The 20,670-nt window shown below is 40.6% G+C and overlaps 1 protein-coding gene across 2 annotated transcripts in view; it reads right to left on the reverse strand.

Moving 5' to 3' along the window:
• Positions 1 to 20,670, reverse strand: part of RAPGEF5 (Rap guanine nucleotide exchange factor 5) — a 282,757-nt gene that overhangs the window by 5,902 nt on the left and 256,185 nt on the right. For both annotated transcript variants that reach the window (XM_023732311.1, XM_023732312.1), the window contains 5 exons: positions 17,829 to 17,919; positions 15,240 to 15,290; positions 14,170 to 14,257; positions 7,815 to 7,879; positions 1,643 to 1,697 (listed from right to left, as the gene is read on the reverse strand). In XM_023732311.1, coding sequence (XP_023588079.1) covers positions 1,643 to 1,697; positions 7,815 to 7,879; positions 14,170 to 14,257; positions 15,240 to 15,290; positions 17,829 to 17,919 — 350 coding nt within the window. The remainder of the gene's footprint in view (positions 1 to 1,642; positions 1,698 to 7,814; positions 7,880 to 14,169; positions 14,258 to 15,239; positions 15,291 to 17,828; positions 17,920 to 20,670) is intronic.

Consider the following 20,670-nt stretch of genomic DNA (forward strand, 5'->3'; position numbering starts at 1 on the left):
AACTGGCACTTGCATGGCACTATATAAATTACAAATGGCTTGATAAACATTAACTTATCGTATGCCAAATGGTTTACTATGCTATATAAACTGTCATAATGAATTTAGACAGTTCAGTCCCAAATCCAATTTTTAAAGACATATATAAATATTAGAACACAAACAGGCCTGACAGTTATTTAAATTCCTTCTTTGCTTTATGTTATGCTTACTTTCTGGTGACTGAGAGGTTCCATGTAGGTAACATTGTTAAGTGAGACTTGTGTCTTGGAATTAGCTGAGTGTCAAGTAAATACTTGGGAAGCAAAGGAGGTTGAGAGAAATATGAAGCCATACTCTTTGGCAAAATTATGCTTGTACATTTGAATGAATCTCCATTTATAAGAGAAACGGTTATCATTGCTGTTTCTATTATAACAGCATTGTATTTGTACACTTGGTGGAGAATTATATAAGTACATATGAATGGTATTCATTGATGCGAATATTTAGAAAATTAGGTCTTGTATTTATAAGTCCCCCTTTCAAACAGAAACTGTAATCCATACAGAAGTTCAGCTCCTAACTTGCTTTGTTGGGGACAATACTGCCATTCAAGATTAGCCAGTGAATAAAAACAAATTCTGAAGCATATGCACCAAATTGTTAATAGTACTTTTTTAGGAAGTAGGACTTTGATTTCCTACTTTATATACACTTCTGTATTGCTGAAAAAAATTGTTTTACAATTAGGATGTATTAATTAATAAACTAAATTTTACTTAAGGGTCACCTGATTGATCTATAATTACTGAAGTCAGTTTTCTTTTCTGTTTTTAGTTGCTCTTTATATGGATAGAATCGGCACAGGGCAAAGAAACGGTATGGTCAAGGATATCAGGTAAACTTGGTTTGAATCCTAACTCTGCCAGCTACTAGGTGAATGAGTTAACCTCTCTGAGCCCCAGCTTTCTGCTCTGTACTGACAGGGTTAATAATATCCCTTCACTAGGACTGGTATCCCATCGCCCATGTGAAAGCTTCTTGCACTCAATAAAGCTGATTTCCTTCCTTCTGGCAATGTTCTAACACCATTTAAACATAGTGTAAACAATGCCTGAGATTTAAAAAGGAACAAATATTCTTACATACATTAGTCTCAGTGGGGATTCTATGAAAATGCTCAGAAAAATGCCTTTTCAGCTGAAAGGCAGCTTCAGACAGGAAGTTTTTGTTGGAGAGGAGAAAATATTCTGGAAGGTGCTTTAAGCACTTTTACAAACTATAGTCCTATTCCAGGAAGGCTTCAAACAAGGAGGTTGGGGTCATGGCTATCCCTGATAAACCCACCAGTAATTATGAACCAATGGACAAGCAAAGCAAGACTTTCGGGGGTCAAAGATGGGGTGGGGATCTTCTCTGTACAGTGTAAACTTGCTGCCATTGAGTGGATGAAAATCTGACACATCTTGCCTTTCTCTGAATCCGACACATGCAGTAATGAAATAGCAGACTATATTACATGCATACAAACTGCAAAGTTACCTGCATATTATACTTTACAATCTGTTTACATTTATTACCACCAAATACTTGTGATATGGTCACAGTCTGTAGCAATGTATACTAAATTTACATTTCACACTTGACTTCTATTACTCACCAAACTGGTTAGTCCTGCAGTGTCTCAGGGTTCGGACAGTGTCTGCGATCATATGCTGGAAGGTAGAACAGGAAAGGTATCAATGGAAGGGTCATTTGGGGTACCACTGAAGTAGGAGTGTCCGCTAGGATGGATGGATAGTCTAATACCTTTGGATGCAAATAGAAGAGCTATATTTGGAACTGGATATAACTTGAATTGATTATATTGAGTTTAGGTTACAAAGAATGTTTGGTCCTCGCCTGCAGAAACAGTGACTCCCTGGTTGTACAGACGCTGACCGAGCCATGGGGAAACTTATTGCAATCAAATGCAGTACCCCACCCCCAATCTTCGCATCACAAATTTCCTTATGCTTTTCTCTTCAGGCCATGTGTCACCTTCTCTTCATGAAGCCTTTCTGAGTTCTCCCATTTCAATTTGGGAGGCTCTGTTTTCAACATTCTCACTTCTCTTTGTACTACGTATATTGTTTTTGTGTTGTTGTAATTGCTGTTGAAATTTTCTCCACTTGTAGACCAGATGCTGTCCGAGAGCTTCGCATGCCCAGCACCTACCACATATCACACTCATAAACTTCCTACATATTTAATTTTTGTGGAATCAAAGACTCAAGTATCTCAAATGGTGACAAGAAAGGAGATATTTATGAAACATGAACATTTTTTAAAACATCAATATCTCTACAGACACGTTTCTGTTTCTAATTTACATTCCTTCCGACAGTCTTCAGTATTCTACTTCAATTTCTTTCTTTAAAAGTCTCACTGATCACCAGGCAAAGACTTCTTAAACTTTCAGCTGCTTTTGACAGGCGCCTATCACCTCATACTCGTGTAGCAGCAATAGTCTCCTGTCTCATTTGTCCATGTCTTAGTTTTCCATGAAGGAAACACAGAATTTAGGAAGAGACAATTCTCCCCTACCAGTACCAGGTGACTCTGACTCATGGCAACCCCATATGTGTCAGAGAAGAATTATACTCCATAGGGTTTTCAATCGCGAATTTTTCCGAAGTAGATCGCTAGACCTTTCCTCCCAGGTGCTTCTGGGTAGACTTGATCCTCCGACCTTTCAGTCAGCTGCTGAGCATGTTAACCATTTGTACTACCCAGGGGCTCCGTTCTCCATTACAGCTCTTCCTACAGAATCTACAGTAACTCCTACTTTGTTTCACATCAAAATTCAAACATCATAATGGTACAGAGCTTCTGGCTAGGGTGATAAAAAGTTTAGAAGTAGATCATGGTGAAGGTTGTACAGCATTGTGAACGTACTTAAAGCCACTGAATTGTACACTTAAAAATGGTTACAATGTAACAAAGCTTATTAAGAAAATGTTCTGCATCCTACTTTGGTGAGTGGCGTCTGGGGTCTTAAAAGCTTGCAAGTGGCCATCGAAGATGCATCAATTGGTCCCAACCACTTGGAGTAAAGGAGAACGAAGAACACAGGAAAGTATTGGCCCAAGAGACAGAATGGGCCACATAAACCAGAGACTTCATCAGCCTGAGACCAGAACTAGATGGTGCCCGGCTACCACCAATGAACGTCCTGACAGGGGAACACAACAGAGAGTCCCTGATGGAGCAGTAGAACGATGGGATGCAGAACTCAAATTCTAGTAAGAAGACCAGACTTAATGGTCTGACTAAGACTGGAGGTGCCCCGGAAAGCATGGCCCCTGGTCTCTCCATCACCCCAGAACTAAAACAATTTCCAAGGCCAACTCTTCAGACAGGGATTGGACTGGACTGTGGGACATAAAGTGATACTTGTGAAGAATGTGCCTCTTAGACAAGTAGATACAAGAGACTAAAGGGGTGGCTTCTGTCCAGAGGTGAGATGGGAAGGCAGAGAGAGTTAGGAGCTTGTTGAATGTTCACGGGGAATCTGGGGCGGAGGGAAGGAGTGTGCTGTCGCAGAATGGGGTGAGCGGTTGGGGTCTCATAAAAACGTATGTAAAAAAAAAAAAATTCTGTATGGGAGACTAACTTGAAATGTAAACTTCATTTAATTACAACAATAAAAAAAATGGTTACAATGCCAAATTTATGGTATATATGTTTTATCGCAATTTTTTTTTTAAAATCCACATCATTCATTAGCTGAGACTCCAAACCCCACAATGGGTCATGATCTTTCATGTCCTGCCAGCCCACACTGAACAGAGGATCATCTTGCTACAGCAAACCCACAATGCATCAGTGAATTATTGCTGTAAGAATAATTTTTACCACCAAAAAAAGCTACTTAAAATCCAACAGAACCACAGAAATATTACTTGAATATGACCTACTGATTAAATTGTTCACAAGTGGAAAATTAAATAGAACACTGATTCTAGCAGTAGCTCAAGTTGCATTTGTAAAGGAAATGAGACCTGACTCATGTCTGTGAGTGTATTGTTAAATTTCCTTCCCCAAATTTTACCAGTATTCCCAGCATAATTTTCTCTTGGTTTTAAGCTATAGCATCACATTGATTTCTATCATGTGCCATTTGTGTAGCTCAGAACTGATGCAAGGCTCAGTGCAGCATTGATACCCAAGTCCTGATCCTCATCTTTAGGTTTCCTGAAGGGGAAGGGAGGAATCTGGTAAAAGATGATGCTCTTAACGCTGAAAGATGAAGAGAAGAAACAAAAGCATTTTTTCTTCACTATTTAATAGTTTGACACTGAAACATTTAGAGCTGCTAATGCAGCAAGGAACTTGGCATTGGGAACAAAGGAAATCTTATTAGATCCAGCGACCATTTCTGGGTCTCCATGCAGTTCGACTTAATGTGTTGGCCCGTATTGGCCAGATAAAGGCAATACACTGAATTATCTACTAGCTGGCTCAAGCTAATATCCATCAAGAGAAACTCGCTTCTCACAAGTTAATTCGTTTAGGTTCTATTGGCTCATTATAGTGAAAGATGAGGCTTCAGTGTAAGTGAAACCCTGGCTTTGCTGAAAAACATTCCTTGAAAATGCCAACTCTACTAGGAAGGTCAGTTTCATTCTCTGGCATCTAGGTACAGGGCTTATACAACATAAAGCTGGTTTTTGTCCCTCTGGAAAAGCTTCTGACTTCACCCTTTCTTCTCCATGCAAAGGAGGGGGTCAGCATGAGTCACACTATGTCTTAAGTGCCATCTTCCCTGAACACCAGGTCCTTAGTCCTATAGAAGTCAGCTCTTATTAGAAACTACTGTGCTAGTAACCACTTGGTGGCCTGGAGCCTGTGTGCTAAGGGTCTGTTGTGTGTATGTATAATTGCACCCATTTTCTAGCCATCTCTTTAATAAAAGTTTTCTTTAGGAATTTAAACCTTTAAAATAGAATAATACTTATTTTATGCCACGCTATTTCCTTAAACTTTCTTAAAGAACTAAGGATACAAACAATTCGTGTTCCTAACAGAAGTACTTTTATTTAGACTTTGTTTTATTCCCTATGGTTAGCTTGAAGTCTTGGCATGTATAAAAGCAAGACCATAGACTACATTGTTGTTATATGTCCTCGAGTCAACTCCGACTCATATGTGCCATCTATAGACGATGACATTACACCCAAACCTATTGTTGTTGAGTTGATTCTAACTCATAACAACTGTACAGGACAGAGTGGAGCTGCCCCATAGGGTTTCCAATCTTTATGGAAGCAGGCTACCACATCTTTCCCCCACAGTGCGGCTGGTGGGTTCGAACCACCGGCATTTCAGTTAGCAGCCAAGTGCTTAACCACTGTGCCACCAGGGCTCCTTATAGATGACATTAGCTGGTATTAAAAGGACTTCTGCTGGATTGTTAGAGGAAGGCATGGGAGGATCACAGATGGCTAGTTAGAATAAAAAGAGAGAAGGGATAGGGATCGTTCCACTGTTCTTCCCCATTTGTGCTGATGAAATTGTTCTCTCACTTTGGTGAAACAATCTGAGAGGAAACGACACAATGAACTTAACCAAACTAGCAGTTTACTTTAGGGAAAAGGTCAACCACCCTTAACAACGGACAACGGTCAGTTTATAAAGAGTACAATTGTTCTTATGTCCCCTCTGGGTTAGTCAGAGGTAAAAAATTACTAGACCTTTACAGAGAATTCTACTTGGCATGATAAATCTCGTTTCATCTCTTTATACATACGCTATAAAGCTATCTGAACCATATGTATTGACCGGGACACTAAGAGAATATTGACCAAAGGCTTCATATTCCTGTAATCACTTCATTAATACCAAACACTGAAGATTAACCCGCTTAGAGCCTAGAATTTTAGTGCCTACAGCTTTTGGCTGCAAACAGGTGCCCTGTGATCTTAAGAACATTGTATCAATTAACACAGAACAAATCCTTAAAGAGTAAATACAAAAAAATTAACATTTTAAATATTCATTTCCTGCTGTGTTTGTTCGACTGAAGCATCTGAAAATATCTTGGTTCTGATTCCAAAGATTTAGTGCAGAAGAGAATTTAAAATCCTCAGAGTCATTAAAATGGAGCTATGACAGGATATCTTGAGACATCCGTCTTTCAGATTCCAGGTGCTTGAGTTTTCGAGTTGTACAAGAGTTGACAGCACAGTCATCTTTCTGCCTCATCCTGTGTGGCTGAGTTAGCCTGATGATTACAGCTGAGCACTCATGAGGCAGAGGTCAGACTCTAGCCCTCATTTGGACTCATCAGTTTGCACTGCTCTTTGGTCATGGGCTGCAGCCCCTGCTCACTCAACCTTCTCTCAAATGTCTCAGCCAGTCACACAGGGAGCTGGGGTTCAGTTCATGAAAGAGTTTACACAAATCCATTACCGTTACTGAAAAGGTCACTCAAAGGTCATGATCTACAGACAGGGGTCACTGAAACCATCTTTAACCATGAAGGACAGTTTAATCTATGACACTAAAGTTCATCTGTCAGACAAATTCGTCCCTCTGGTAGCTAGTTCGGGTCTCTTTTGAATATTATTTTTTACAGCTGCTCAGTTCTTACAGGGAACTCTTCTCTGCCCAACTACAGGTCAGAAAGGCTTGGAGGAGCCCACTGCACGACAGAGCACCAGGGAGTGTCCTACAGATAATTTAGAAAGGGCCATTTCAGCAACTTATAAGAGAAGATGACCAGGGGACCTCTATTGATTAGCAGAGACCGGCACTTTGTCAGAGCTACTCTGTCTGCAGTGTTTGGAAGTGGCCCTGCCTGTCCACAGGCTAAGGGGGAGGAGGGTAGCCTTGCCTCTCATGTACCAAACACACACACACACACACACACACAAATCAAACCCGCTGCCATGAGTTGACTCCGACTCACGACAACCCACGTGTTACCCTGCTCCATATGGTTTTCTTCGCTGTAATCTTTACGGTGAAGTCCCTGGGAAGCACAATGGTTAAGCACTTGACTCCTAGCTGGAGGGTTGGTGATTCAAACCCACCCAGAGATGCCTGCAAGTAAGCCTGGCAATCTGCTTCTGAAAGGGCACAGCCATGAAAACCCTATGGAGCAGTTCTACTTTGCACACATGCGATCACCATGAGTCAGAATCCACCAGATGACAACCAACAACAACTTTTATGGAAGCAGACTGCCAGGTCTTTCTTCCATGGGGCTGCTGGGTGAGTTTGAACCACCAACCTTAAAGTTAGTAGTTGACAGCAAACAGTTTGTGCCACCCAAGGACCTTCCCCTCATGCACAGATTCTACAAATTCCACCATCACATCGAAGCTTGGAGTATTGGGAGACAGACTCTACCTCCCAAAAAAGAGATCTTTCTCCCTCCTGTGCCTCTGAAGCGGTACATGATGGAACAGAGACTTGTGCCTTTAAAGCAGTATAACTTAACCTCAGGAATGTGAATTCCTTCTGACAGGAACATGATGGTTTTATTTCTAGCTCAATAATATACAGTCAACCCACCGATGTTAATCCAATTAAGTTTTGTTTTTAAAAATAAAAGACAGATATTCATTTTAGTGTGCAATACTATTTGGTTCTCAAAACCTTGCTAGCATACTTATTTTTAATTGGAACACATTTTATTGACAATTCACAAAATGCAACAAATAAGCGCCTGGAAATCATACGTTCAATGGAGAAAAAGATTTAAACCATTTGTTCCCTGGAGCAGGAAAGGAGAGCATACAGTTCTGCTACAGAAGAAGAAAAGAAAATTAATGAAATTGACATACCAGCTTTTCAAAATTGACGAGATTATCCAAAAATGTTTTATTTCCTTCATGAATAAATGTTACATCTGAAAATTAAAAGACACGTGAAATGTTAGGAACAGATCGTGCATCGGCACTGAAGAGCTGAGACACAATGCAACTTATTAATTTTTCTTAAATAGTAAATAATACTTATGGATCATTCCATGCATTGGCAAGGCAACCAGAAATTGAGTCTGTATAGTATTCATTATGAACCTGCATAATTTATGTGTATGGGGGAAAAACAGTGAAAGTGTACATTTTGCACTCACAGTGAAGTGTATGACTTTAACCTGCTTAATATAAGCTAACACTATTCCAAAATTTAACTGGTCCCTTATGTTTTTAGGCCAAAACAATGAGCAGAAAAAAAAAAAAAAACCCAAAACTGAATACCCAGAAACAACAAGGTTTTAATATTCAGATGTTTACTTTTTAAAACTCCCTGGGCAAAGTGTATGGGATCTGCTTTACTTAGAAGATTAAGACTTAGCGTTTTAGTTCCCAAAGTCAGAAGTGGGAGAGGGAAAAGGAAGATTTGAAAATAACAAGATTTCTGGGCCTATTCGACTGGCAGAAAGCAAGCATCACTGATGAAAATAAAACAACGAAAGAAGGATGACCCTGCATTTTTGGAGGAAGATAAAGTTAAGTTTGGTTTGGAATTCACTGCATTTAAAGTGACAGAAGATACTTAAATGAAAATCTCCTTTTGGCTGCCATAAACATAGAAGTGCCTTCTGGAGAGAAATAGATTTGGCAGTTTGTTATGTTAAAGATAGCAGCTGAAGCTCTGAGAGTAGCTAACACAAAAAAATCGGACAGACTGAAGGGTCAGTGACAGCACAGACACAAGTTCAGAATAAGAATATAATGCAATTTAAAGAACGTGCAAGTAATCACGTTGCATCACAGACATGAAGGGTCAACCAAAACAAAAATAATTTTCAAAAATCTTGTTAAAATAACCTTCCAGAAAAGAGAGAAAAGAACAGCTTAAAGCTCCTATAAATAAAAAGGGAAAATATTTCTTAACTTGATAGAAAAGAAGCAACTTAAAATCCCTACGAACAGAAAGCGAAAGCATCCGCATTTAATGAAGACCTTTATTCTGCCGTTTCCTGCGATCGTGAGATCAGTGCTCCATGTTCCTTGTACCTGTACTGAAACCTGCCTACAAAACATGAGGCCTCAGAGCGTTGAGGTGTGGCACTAGTTACAGAGGTGTGATGCTAGTTACATTGTTACAGGATGCAATGATACAACCTCTCCCCAAGGTAACCCTTATGCATAGCTTTCAGCATGGACTGCATCATTTTCACGAGTTTGTTTTTTTTTAAACTGATGTCCTAATAGGAAAACAATTCACAAGTAATTACAGTCTTCTGACAAACTCTTCTGGTTATTTTATTATCTTTCACAATTTTGCTTTCAGAAAATAATTACAGGCTTCATTCTGTGATACACTATTTAGGAAAGAGTAGTTAACATAGTTATTAGCTTTTACCTTTTTTTGTACAGCAAATGTAACACTAAGTGCACTCTATCTACATTAAACACCACCGAAAAGCCTGGCTTCTCCTGATTCACCAAGAATTCCAGATTACCAAACTCCTCTCCATGTCACTTGGTCCATTTCCCCAGGGTTACAAGGTTTATCACCCCCTGCCTATGTTCTTGAAGATGATACTGAGGAGGATGACAATAATGACAGCTTACATTTATTAATGGTGCCAGGGATGGTGCTGAGTGCTTTGCCTACATTAACTCGTTTAATCCTCACAAAAGCCGAGAAAGTAAAACCCTAGAAGGGAAGAATTTGGAGAAACTATGGCCCAAAGGACAGTGGCAGTTAGCCTAAGCTCACACAGTCTTAAGTGTCAGAGCCAGGATTCAAACCCAGGAAGGCTCTCATGTGGGGCTTCTCCGGACACCTCATGTTGAGGGTACCTGGACATTTCTGACTACCAGTTATAGTCAGCTTGCAAATTAATGGCATATTAGGTACCTCTTAAGCTTGTAAAGTTCTTCCTTCAGCACTCTCTCTCTCTATTCCCTCCCTCCTTAGGTCTCTCCTCTTCCTGGGTAGTCCCTCTTAACTTCAATTCTCAGGGCCTTGCTGAGGTCAGCAGGCAGTGGATAGCTGCTCTATGGAAGAGTCGGCTTGTCAGGCTGGTTCTCATAGAAGGATAGGGGAGGGAAGGTGCCCAGAGTGCTGGCGACTAGGAGTGGAGGTGTGGCCATGATGTCTGGGCTAGGTGGGGTGGAAAGAGAGGCGGGAAGGGACTATAGCACAGAGAAGGGACTACAGCACAGAGAAGAGGAAGTGTCCAAGGGGTTGAAGGTTTGATGAAGTTCAATGGCAGGTGTATCATGAAGAAGGAGAGAAAGAGAAACACGAATAAGCAGTTGAGCTCACAAACTGAGATCTCAAAGTTCAAGTCATGGGGTTGGGATAAAGCAGTTTCAGGGTACGACCAGATCTGGGGTGCAGGAAATGAGCACCTGCAAGACCCCTTTCATCTGGAGACACCAGAACACACTTCAAACATCTCATAAAAGAGAACTGCTGGATGAAATAACACCCTTGGATGAAATGACACCCTTGGAGTGGCTCACAAGTAAAAGTGAAGAAACACCCAAATATCCCAACTTTCCTTTTCTTCAAATATTCCCCACAAATCTTCAACAATAATCTCCACTCTAAGATACATACACAACCCACCACCAGGACTCCAGTTTATCTTCAAACATCTCTTGATTATTCACCCTAGTGGAAGCTATCATCACCTCCAACACAATAAAGACTACTCAGCTCCTTGTGACCTGACGGTTTCCCCAGCCTTTAGCTCGGCTGGACCTTTCCCTAACACTTATTTAGGGTCTCCCATTCATCACTTTCTGAACGAGAGTCCACACCACAGCAGGGGAGAGAATGAATCAAAAGGCAAGAAATTCAACTAAGGTAATTCTCATTACTTTAACAGAGCAATCTGAAAACTGATGGCTGAAAGGATCCTCAGGTTATCACTTATTGGATAATTTGTATGCTTACTGAAAATTGATTATTTGGTCCTATTGCTCTAATTAAAAGCAGTCCAAAGTTGTGGGGCGCGGGGGAGGGTTCCATTAAACATCAAGCTAGTTGCTCTAAAACAATGTATTGTAATTTTAAAAAGAATTATGCAGTAGAAAAACCTAAATAGTAATGCTTAAAAATTTTTTTCGAAATGTTATATCTCCAGCATGAAATATACAGTACTAATGTTTATTTTTATAATGATAAAAAATTAAGATAAAAAAATAAGTGCTTATTTAAACTTGTGAAGGCTTCTAATGAAAAAAATGTTTAATTTACTGTTTTTTCTTTTAGAATGACTGAACGCATTTTCAGTAGAAAAAAGCAGAAAAATTTTTTTCCTACCAACAGTAAGGTGCACAAAAAGTCAGCTGAGCAGAAAATTGCATACAAGCTAAGATGTAAGTGTGAGACACTTGACTGCAATAAATATTTTTTGGGGAAAACGCTAACCTATAGCAGAAAGCTGCACTCCTATCTACCGTATTTTTATGCAAATAACATGTGCATTATATGTTTTTTGCCAACTGTGCAATCCCCCTCGCTATTTTTGTAGGCAAGCTATGTCGTGTGTTATATGTGTGGGCGTGTTATTTATGTAGATGGGTTATTTGCGAAAAACAAGGTAATCAAGGTAAATAGACAATGTCAACTAATTTCTCATTACCTTAAAAATATTTGTTTCAAAATTTTTTCTTCCTAAAATTTATTCCTTTTCCAGATTTGTCCTTATTTTCCATTGTACCACTTTATTAGATATCATTCAGATAATGATTCTAAGTGTTACTTCCTACCTCTTCTGGCTCTTCCCCCCTCCCCTTTGGAGATGTCTTATTTGCTAATAAAAATTATAATCCTGAATAAATTTACCTTAAAAGCAAATAAATATGAAGAACCAAACGTACTTCTAAGTTGTTATTTTGGATCTGCGACATCTCCTTATTTCATTCATTTACATTTAACAGAATCTTTTCGGCTTGAACAAAGCATTCTGTGCTTCTCTAAATTGTCTCAATATTATATCCTTGTTTCACAGAGATTCTTACTTGATGTTAGATAAAGACTAAATGAGTAGCTACAGGGATGCATATCAACTCAAAATAATTCTCCAAGCTCAGGCTGTTCTGGAGAGAAGCTGCAGAGGGAATCTCAGCTTTATTGCCAATGGCAGAGGTTGGGTGAGGGGGTGGGGGGTCAGGTCAACCAGCAATCCAGTTCCTAAGCAACTCTTTCTAGAATCACACTTACGGTTTGGCCATTCCACTCCAGTGGAAGTTAGAGGCCTCTGAAGGGCAAAGGCTAGATAAAAGAATATTCCTATAAAATCCCTTGAAGGATCAAAATACGGTCAAGAAAAATGCCCAAATCCCTACACCCCAGAAAGCACATAAAACCAGTTGTCATTGAGTCGATTCTGACTCATGGCAACCACGACTCACAGTGACCTCATGTGTGTCAGAGTAGAACTGTGCTCCATTAGGTTCTCAATGGCTGATTTTTTAGAAGTGGATTGCCAGGCCTTTCTTCCCAGGTGCCTCTGGGTAGACTCAAACCTCCAACCTTTCAGTTAGGAGAGGAGTGGGTTAACAGTTTGCACCACCCAGGGACTCCGGAAAACACACAGATAAAGCTATCCACTGAATGTCAGTAGTATAGTACACATTAAAAAGAACTTCCCACTAGAGAGTAGACAAGAATTCTCTCAGGTGAAGGGAAGGACAGCACACACTACAGGCGAAGTCAGCACAACTGGACTAAACCAAAGCTAAGAAGTTTCCTGTAATACATTCAAACAATTTGAGGGACAGATTAGCAGGGGTAGGGGTCTGGGGACCATGCTTTCAGGGGACATCTAGGTCAATTGGCATAACAAAGTTTATTAAGAAAATATTCTGCATCCTACTTTGGTGAGTGGTGTCTGAGGTCTTAAAAGCTAGCAAGTGGCCATCTAAATGCATCAATTGGTCCCAACCACCTGGAGTAACGGAGAATGAAGAACACCAAAGACACAAGAAAAGTATTAGCCCAACTGACAGAAAGGGCCACGTAAACCAGACACTTTATCAGCCTGAGACCAGAAGAACTAGATGGTGCCCGGCTACCACCAATGACCACCCGGACAGGGAACACAACAGAGAGTCCCTGATGGAGCAGGAGAAAGGTGGGGTGCAGAACTCAAATGCTAGTAAAAAGACCAGACTTAATGGTCTGACTGAGACTGGAGGAACTCCAGAAAGCATGGTCCCCGGACTCTCTGTCAACCTAGAACTAAAACAATTCCTGAGGCCAACTCTTCAGACAAAGATTGGACTGGACTGTGGGACATAAAATGACACTTGTGAAGAGTGTGCTTCTTAGCTCAAGTAGATACGTGAGATTAAATGGGCAGCTTCTGTCCACAGGTGAGACGAGAAGGCAGAGAGGGTTAGGAGCTGGTTGAACGGACATGGGAAATCAGGGGTGGAAAGGAGGAGTTTGCTGTCACAGTATAGGGAGAGCAGTTAGGGTCACATTACAGTGTATGTATAAATTTTTGTATGAGAGACTAACTTGAAATGTGAACTTTCACTTAAACTAAAACAATAAACAAAAAAAAAAAAAAGAACTTCCCTTTCAAGAATCCCCTTGGTTTAAGACAGACCACTGAGATCTCATCAGTAAATTTAACTAACATGTTTCATGATGAATTATTTGATGTTTTTGCGGACTGACTGGGAGCTGTGAAATACTTTTCCCACTGCGTTCCACTCCTGGAAAGAAGAAAGTACGTTCTCAATAGAACAGAATTACTATACGCTGTATTGCTTGCGTTGACCAGAGCTATTTCTCACACAGCAGCAGGTTTGGGGCTGTGTCTCTGAAAACTTAGGTTGCAAACATAGAGCATGATTGATCACTGTTTGGGTTCTTTTTTAGGCCAACCTTATTCTTGGTTGAATTAGGTGGATTGTATACTCAAAGAAAATAATACAGCACTTAGAAGCAGAGTAAAATAAAAGCACAAAAGTTTCCAGGGCTATGTTTTGAAGTCAAGTGAAAATGCTTTGATGTCTTCTCAAACACAATTAAGTTCTTTAGGTATCTCAGAAATAATTGAACATTTTTAAAAATCACAAGCAAACATGACTAGGTCTGATATGTCAAAATTACTGTAAAGAAATAAACTGAGAGTCCTTTTTTTTTTGCCCTCCATAGTTAGAGTGATAAATTTCTGGAAGATGGGCTTACATAGCATAAAAGATAGAAAATCGTTACCTTTAAGCAATAAGGGCATGAAAGGGATTTTTGGTGGCTTCATCTTTTTGAACGCATCTCTGTAGGCTTTGTGATTCAGGGAAGGATCCTGTCGAACCAAACAGATTACAAAGGAAGAGAAAAATCAATATGCGATAGAAACAATTCTACATCTACTTTTGATATACAATTGGAACATGATTTAGATATAGAGAGGTTCTTTGTAAGAAGGAAGTAAATCAAGGTTTCCTAGGAGAATAAACTCACTAAATTAGGGCAATGAATGAAACTCACATTATTGGTTTATAATAATGGGAAATGACTGCAAAAGAGAGATGCTTTTTGATTGTCCTATTATTTTCCTCAAATTCAAGTACAGTTTCCTCTGCAAAATTTCTATAATGAGGTAACCCCAAAGTCTTTTGTTACGTACACTGCAAAGAAAAATCACCCTCATAAGGCACAGACAATTCAGAGAAAATAAGAGAATACGGTTTTGTTGTGTTCTGGGGAAAAAACTGTAAATTCTGTACCTAAACCTAAGAAATAGTCAAAAGCAGACACTAATGCATAAGACGCTAACTTACCCATTAAATCTACACTGCTGAATTTCATGTTGTTGTTAGTTGTTAGGTGCCATCGAGTCAATTCTGACTTATAGCAACTCTGTAGGACAGAGCTGAACTGCCCCATAGGGTTTCCAAGGCTGTAAATCTTTTCGGAAGCAGATTGCCACATTTTTCTCCTGTGGAGTGGCTGGTGGGTTAGAACTGTCAACATTTTGCTTAGCAGCCAAGGGCTTAACCACTGCGCCAATTTCACAGGCTTTGAAATGGACGAACCTTAAAAATCTGCCTTCTGAAATTCATACCAGAAGGACTAGTCTCCGGACCTTTTTACATGGAGAGGAAGAAGTATTAACTGTTGACTCACTTCCTCCATAAAAAGCAAAGCTATATTTTCATATACAAGTGAGCTAGTCTAAGCTACCTGCCACTGAGTAGTACAAATATCAATCACTGAAATCTAGAAAGAAACCAGACACCAGCAATTAATTTAAAGATTAAGTCCCCTGTGGCCCAACTACTTACTGTTAAGCTTTCAAGTTCAGAGAAAAGTTTCTTAAACTTCCCAGGGATTTTCTAACAAAAACAAAAACAAACAAATAAGCAAGAACAACAATAAAAAACCCAATCAAATTAAAAAACAAACAAACAAACACCAGACAACAGAATAAGTCACATTAGTCAGTTAATTTGAGAGGCACCAAGAGGCATTTTCATTAAGTGGTACTTTCACCTGTCACATTTCTGAACATAAATATCTCTGTCATCTGGTTCTAGCCTGATTGCTTCTCATGATTTAATGTTCATCATCCCCTTAGATGTGACAGTCCTTGGGAATGTTGCTAAAAACAGTTTAAAGTAATAACCACATGTTTCAGGAATCCAGTTGGCTAGACATTCCACATACTGGTGATTACTTAATAAAAAAAGACTTGGATCTCATTTCCATAACCTAACTTTGATGTACGTTCTCTTTTTCTTAATGATCTTGCTGAGTGGGAAATAATAATGTTGGTTGACTTTTTTTTTTAATATAAATGATATAATTACATTTTACAGGAGAGAGTTAAGTAGTAAATGGCCATGAACACCTTAAATAATAAAGTCCTCACTTTAATAGGCAGAATCATTGAATTGTACTGATCAACCACATTAATAAATGACACGCAAAATGACAGCATGGAAACGTACATCATCCTCCCAAATAAAAATCCAGGACTAAGGAAGAAGGGCCTGGAACATTTTCAACCTGATTTTAACATGGTAATCTCTTGTAGTAAAGAGTACATACATGAAGTCAATCTGAGTTTGAGTTCCAACTCTGCCACTTTCTAGCTATGTGGTTTGGGAGAGTCTCTGAGCTCTCTGATCTCAGTTTCCTCATCGGAGGATATGCAGACATCTCAGGAAGACCCTCAAACCTACTTCTCTCCCTATTTCCAGTCACCTGGCCTAGAGATCCTGTGGTCACCTCCGCCTGGGATGCCCACCCCACACTCTACCAATCCCAACTTAACCTCCAAGGTCCTGCTGGTCGGGCTTTCTCAGCCTCCACTTTCTCCTCCATGGTCCAGTCCCGCAAGACTTGGTTCAAGACCTCCTTCATCCACACACATTCCGCTCTAATCTGTCTGGCCCATTTTCTATCTGCCATGACAACACTGCAGCACTCTGCACGTAGTAGGGGGTCATTACTCACGTTAGATGCATGCTCTTTGAATTTAACTGGATTAGTTTTCCTCCCCAGTTTCACAAATCAGAGATTCTTTCAAGGCTTAATTCAAATTCCACTTTGCCTAGGCCCTTGTCAGCCATTCAAGCCCATTTTGTTTTCCTCCTGCTCTGATCAATTACGGCCTTTGCCGCGTATCTGCTTTCATCTTAGGATGTGCGTGCACATTTGTTTGCCTAACCAGAGCAGGCTGGGCTTTCATTTCTCTTCTTTTGAACCCCTTTAAGGAGAGCTAACCCTGACCCTCAGGTCACCACAGGGCATTCCACCAGGGAAAGGCCTTAGACTCAAAGAAAATGAATAAATAGGTTGCCCAGAAACCTATGCTGAGATCTAACATAAGAAAAAAAATTGTTAGCCTATCAGCTTCTTTCTAATAGGAGTTTGAATGGGAACCATGAAGAGAATGGTGTGCCTAGTGACAGGAGCGGAGTCTGAGAGGACATAACACAGAGAAAGGCTAAGGAGACCACGGTAAGCCCCACACAGGTAGAGCTACAAGAGAGAAGACCCTACGATTAAAGAAAAATGAGGAAGAGAGATCGTATAAAGAGTTAGGCGGCTGATCAGTAGGGAAGGAAAGCCAGGGAAACAAAAGCCCAAAGGAAGAAGGTGATGGGGCCGTGAGGGGCCATGAGAGACGCTAAGAGCGCTGCTTCGGCATCTGGCTCAGTTTAGGGATGCTGGTTTCAGTTCTGCCCACAGACACTCTCATGATTCATCCCTCAGTACTTGCACTAACTCAAGCGGGCCTCTGTTCCTTATAACCCAACCACCTTCACAACACAGCACACACAGAGGTAGATCCGGGATTTGGGAAGCCTGAAACTGATACGATTTTGTGTCCTCTTTATGAGAAAGAATACAAAACTACCTTACTTTTGTACATTTAACAAAGATATACATCATTCACATGCACACACTGCCAGGGGCCACACAAAGGAGAGGCCCTGAAGCTTAAATTCATCAGCACCACAGCAATCCCACTTCTGAACACACACCACGGTGCAGGTCAGCTATGAAAGGGCCAGCATGGGACTGCAAACGTGCTATAGCGGAGCAGAGCAGAGGAAGACTAATTCCAGCTGGGGAGGATGTCTTCATTTTTAAATTAAAAGCTATTTTTAATATAAAAATATATATCTCATGTATATTTTAATATATTTTTCATATTTGTATATATATTTTAGAAACATATTTTTAAAGGCCATTTGCCTAAAATAATCTCTACCAACTTGACATAATACTTCTTAAATTTTTTTCTGTAGCACTTATTTCATTTTAATCTATTGACTTTAAATAAAGGCTTTCCTTTATTTAATAGTCCCCTCTCAGTTTGTTTGCCCACCCCCTCCCCCTCCATGTGCAAGCCCAGGGCTCACCTCCCAGGTCTGCGACAGTCGGCTGACGGAAGCGGTGTTGAGACCCATCACAATAGCAAAGAAAGAATTCAGGTTTTTCTGGGCTTTGCAGCTACGGGAGAAAAGAAAGTAGAGGGTACTTTGAGGTAACATCCTTTCTCCAAAAGGTCACAAACGATAAGCTGAAAAACATCTCCTAGGCCAGAGTTTAACCTCTAGGGCAGGGCAGAACTCGGCTATGGCTCTATAGCTAATGTACCGTTCACTACCCCTGGGTGAAGGGGAGCATCCCCTCAACTGTTTCTAAGGCGAAAAGAAAGATTTCCAAATGTTGCAACTAATTCTCACCCTTAGGAAGAGATTTGCACTCTTAATACTCTCTGGACATTTAAAAAAATTCCACTTTAAAAAAAAAAATTCTATCTCATACGCTTCTACAGTTTCAACTGAAGTCTTTAAGTTCATCTTTATATATGCCATACTCTTGCTGAAACTGCTTTCTAGTCCCATCTCTTCCATCAGTATGTTGTTTTCCTTTTTTGACAGACAAGCCCTTCTCACCTCCTCCCACAAGCTCCCTCTCCCGTTAAATTTAAAGCTATTTTCTTTGCTATCAATAAAGTAGCTACTCTATTATGTATATATTTAAATGTGGCGTATATTATGGGAATACCATTCCACATTTCTCATTTAAAGAAAAAATGAAATAAAATACAAAGTAAGATCACGTTGAGCTCCATTCACTGTGTAAGGCTATCCGTTCTGCACAAAGCCGACCATGCCCTTAGACTTAACCGGTCAAAATTCCACTAATGTTCAAGAGCAGCTGAGGGGGCTTGGTGTGGTAGAGGGGAGTTTGGGCTTTGATGTCAGCCAGAACAGACTATTAATTCCAGATATTCCCTTATCTGGGGAGCATTAGAAAACAACTTCTCTGAGCATGTGTAAAATTACCCTACTTTGATTACTAAATATGAAAAAAAAAAAATAGCAAGTACATAATAGGCACACAAATCCCACCCACTGCCTTCAAGCCCATTCCAACTCATAGCAACCCCATAGGGTTTCCAAGGTTGTACATATCTATGGAAGCAGACTGTCACATCTGTCTCCTGTGGAGCCACTGGTGGTTTCAAACTGTCAACCTTTCAGTTAGCAGTCAAGCACTGTAACCACTGTGCCACAAGGGCTCCTAATCCAAAAAACCAAACCTATTGCCATCAGGTCGATTCCGACTCATAGCAACCCTATGGGACAGAGTAGAATTGCCTCATAGGGTTTCCAAGGAGCAGCTGGTGGACTTGAACTGCCAGTCTTTTTGGTTAGCAGCTGACCTTTTCATTAGCAGCCATAGCTCTTAACCACTGCACCACCAGGGATACTAACAGGCACCCAAAAAAACAAAAAAAGTCTGTGGCTGTTGAGTTGATTCCAACTCATAGCGACCCTATAGCACAGAGTAAAACCGCCCCATAGGATTTTCAAGGAGCAGCTGGTGGATTCGAACTGCCGACCTTTTGGTTAGCAGCCTGAGCTCTTAACCACTTCAGCACCAGGGCTCCAATAGGCACCCAGTGAGTATTACTGTAGCTTCGAACAAATGCCATTTCTTCCATTACTTCTTCACCAATGCCACCAAATTGAATTTGGGAACAGTGTATATACAATTCTGTATCCTGCTTTTTGAATTAATACTACAAGTTACATACTATGGATTCTTCACTATCATCATTAATGTATGATATCTATCAGGAGCACATGCTACAATTTGTTTACTCATCTCCCTATTGTTGACATTTAAGTTATCTTCATTTCCCCCTTAGTATGCAGAACGCTGCAGTGAATATCTTTGTGCATAAACATCTTACTGTGTTTATGTTTTTTTTTTTTCCTTAAGCTAGTCTTCCAGCCATTACATGATTGGTCAAAAACTACGAAGCCTTAAAAGTTCTTGTTACACAGAACAAACTGCTGCCCTAAAAGGCTACACCAATTTCCAGTTGCACAGATAATGCATAAGAACACCTAGTCTAGAACCAAGAAATGGTTTGGGGCTGTGAAAGTGATAATATACCCAGCTGGCTGTGCCCCAGCAGATCCTGCCTGAACTGCCTGGTCCTAGAGCCGTGTACAGCCCAAGTCCAGCTGAGCCTGGGTGCCAAGCCAGTGAGGACAGGCCTAGTAACATTTTGGAAGTTCTATCCCCATTAATAAGTGGGCAGTGGTGGTTCAGTGGTAGAATTCTTGCCTTCCATGTAGAAGACCTGGGTTTGATTGCTGGCCAATGGACCTCGTGTGCAGCCACCACCTATCTGTCAGTGGAGACTTGTATGTTGCTGTGATGCTGAACAAGCTTCAGTGGACCTTCCAGATTAAGACACACTAGGAAGAAAGGCCTGGCGATCTACTTCCAAAAAATCAGCCAATGAAAACCCTATGGAGCACAAAGTTCTGATCCCATTATGCATGGGGTCACCATGAGTTGGGGACTGACTTGATGGCAGTGAACAACAACAATCCCCATTAATAGTGACACTTGGAAAGTCACTGCTGCCTCTATACCTGGTGTCTAAGACATCTGAGGTGAACACAACTCCAGCAGGCACCTTGTCACTGAACCTACACCAGGCTGTCCCTCTCTCAGTCTTCCTGCCCCACTTCTGGCTCTGCCTTCAGTTCCCTGGTAAGCGGGAAGCTCTGAATTTCAGCCCAATTGGCCCTTCACCTGGCGTGTGCCAACTTTCTCCTGGGTGAATAAACCGAAACAAGATATTTCCTGGTCTGTGATTTGGATGTCCATCTGTTTTTGAGGGTCACTGCTGCCTAACAGCTCCAATACTGCTGCTCAGCCTCCCTCCTGCCA

This window comes from Trichechus manatus, unplaced genomic scaffold (assembly GCF_000243295.1).
Source record: "Trichechus manatus latirostris isolate Lorelei unplaced genomic scaffold, TriManLat1.0 scaffold00050, whole genome shotgun sequence".
Taxonomy (NCBI): domain Eukaryota; kingdom Metazoa; phylum Chordata; class Mammalia; order Sirenia; family Trichechidae; genus Trichechus; species Trichechus manatus.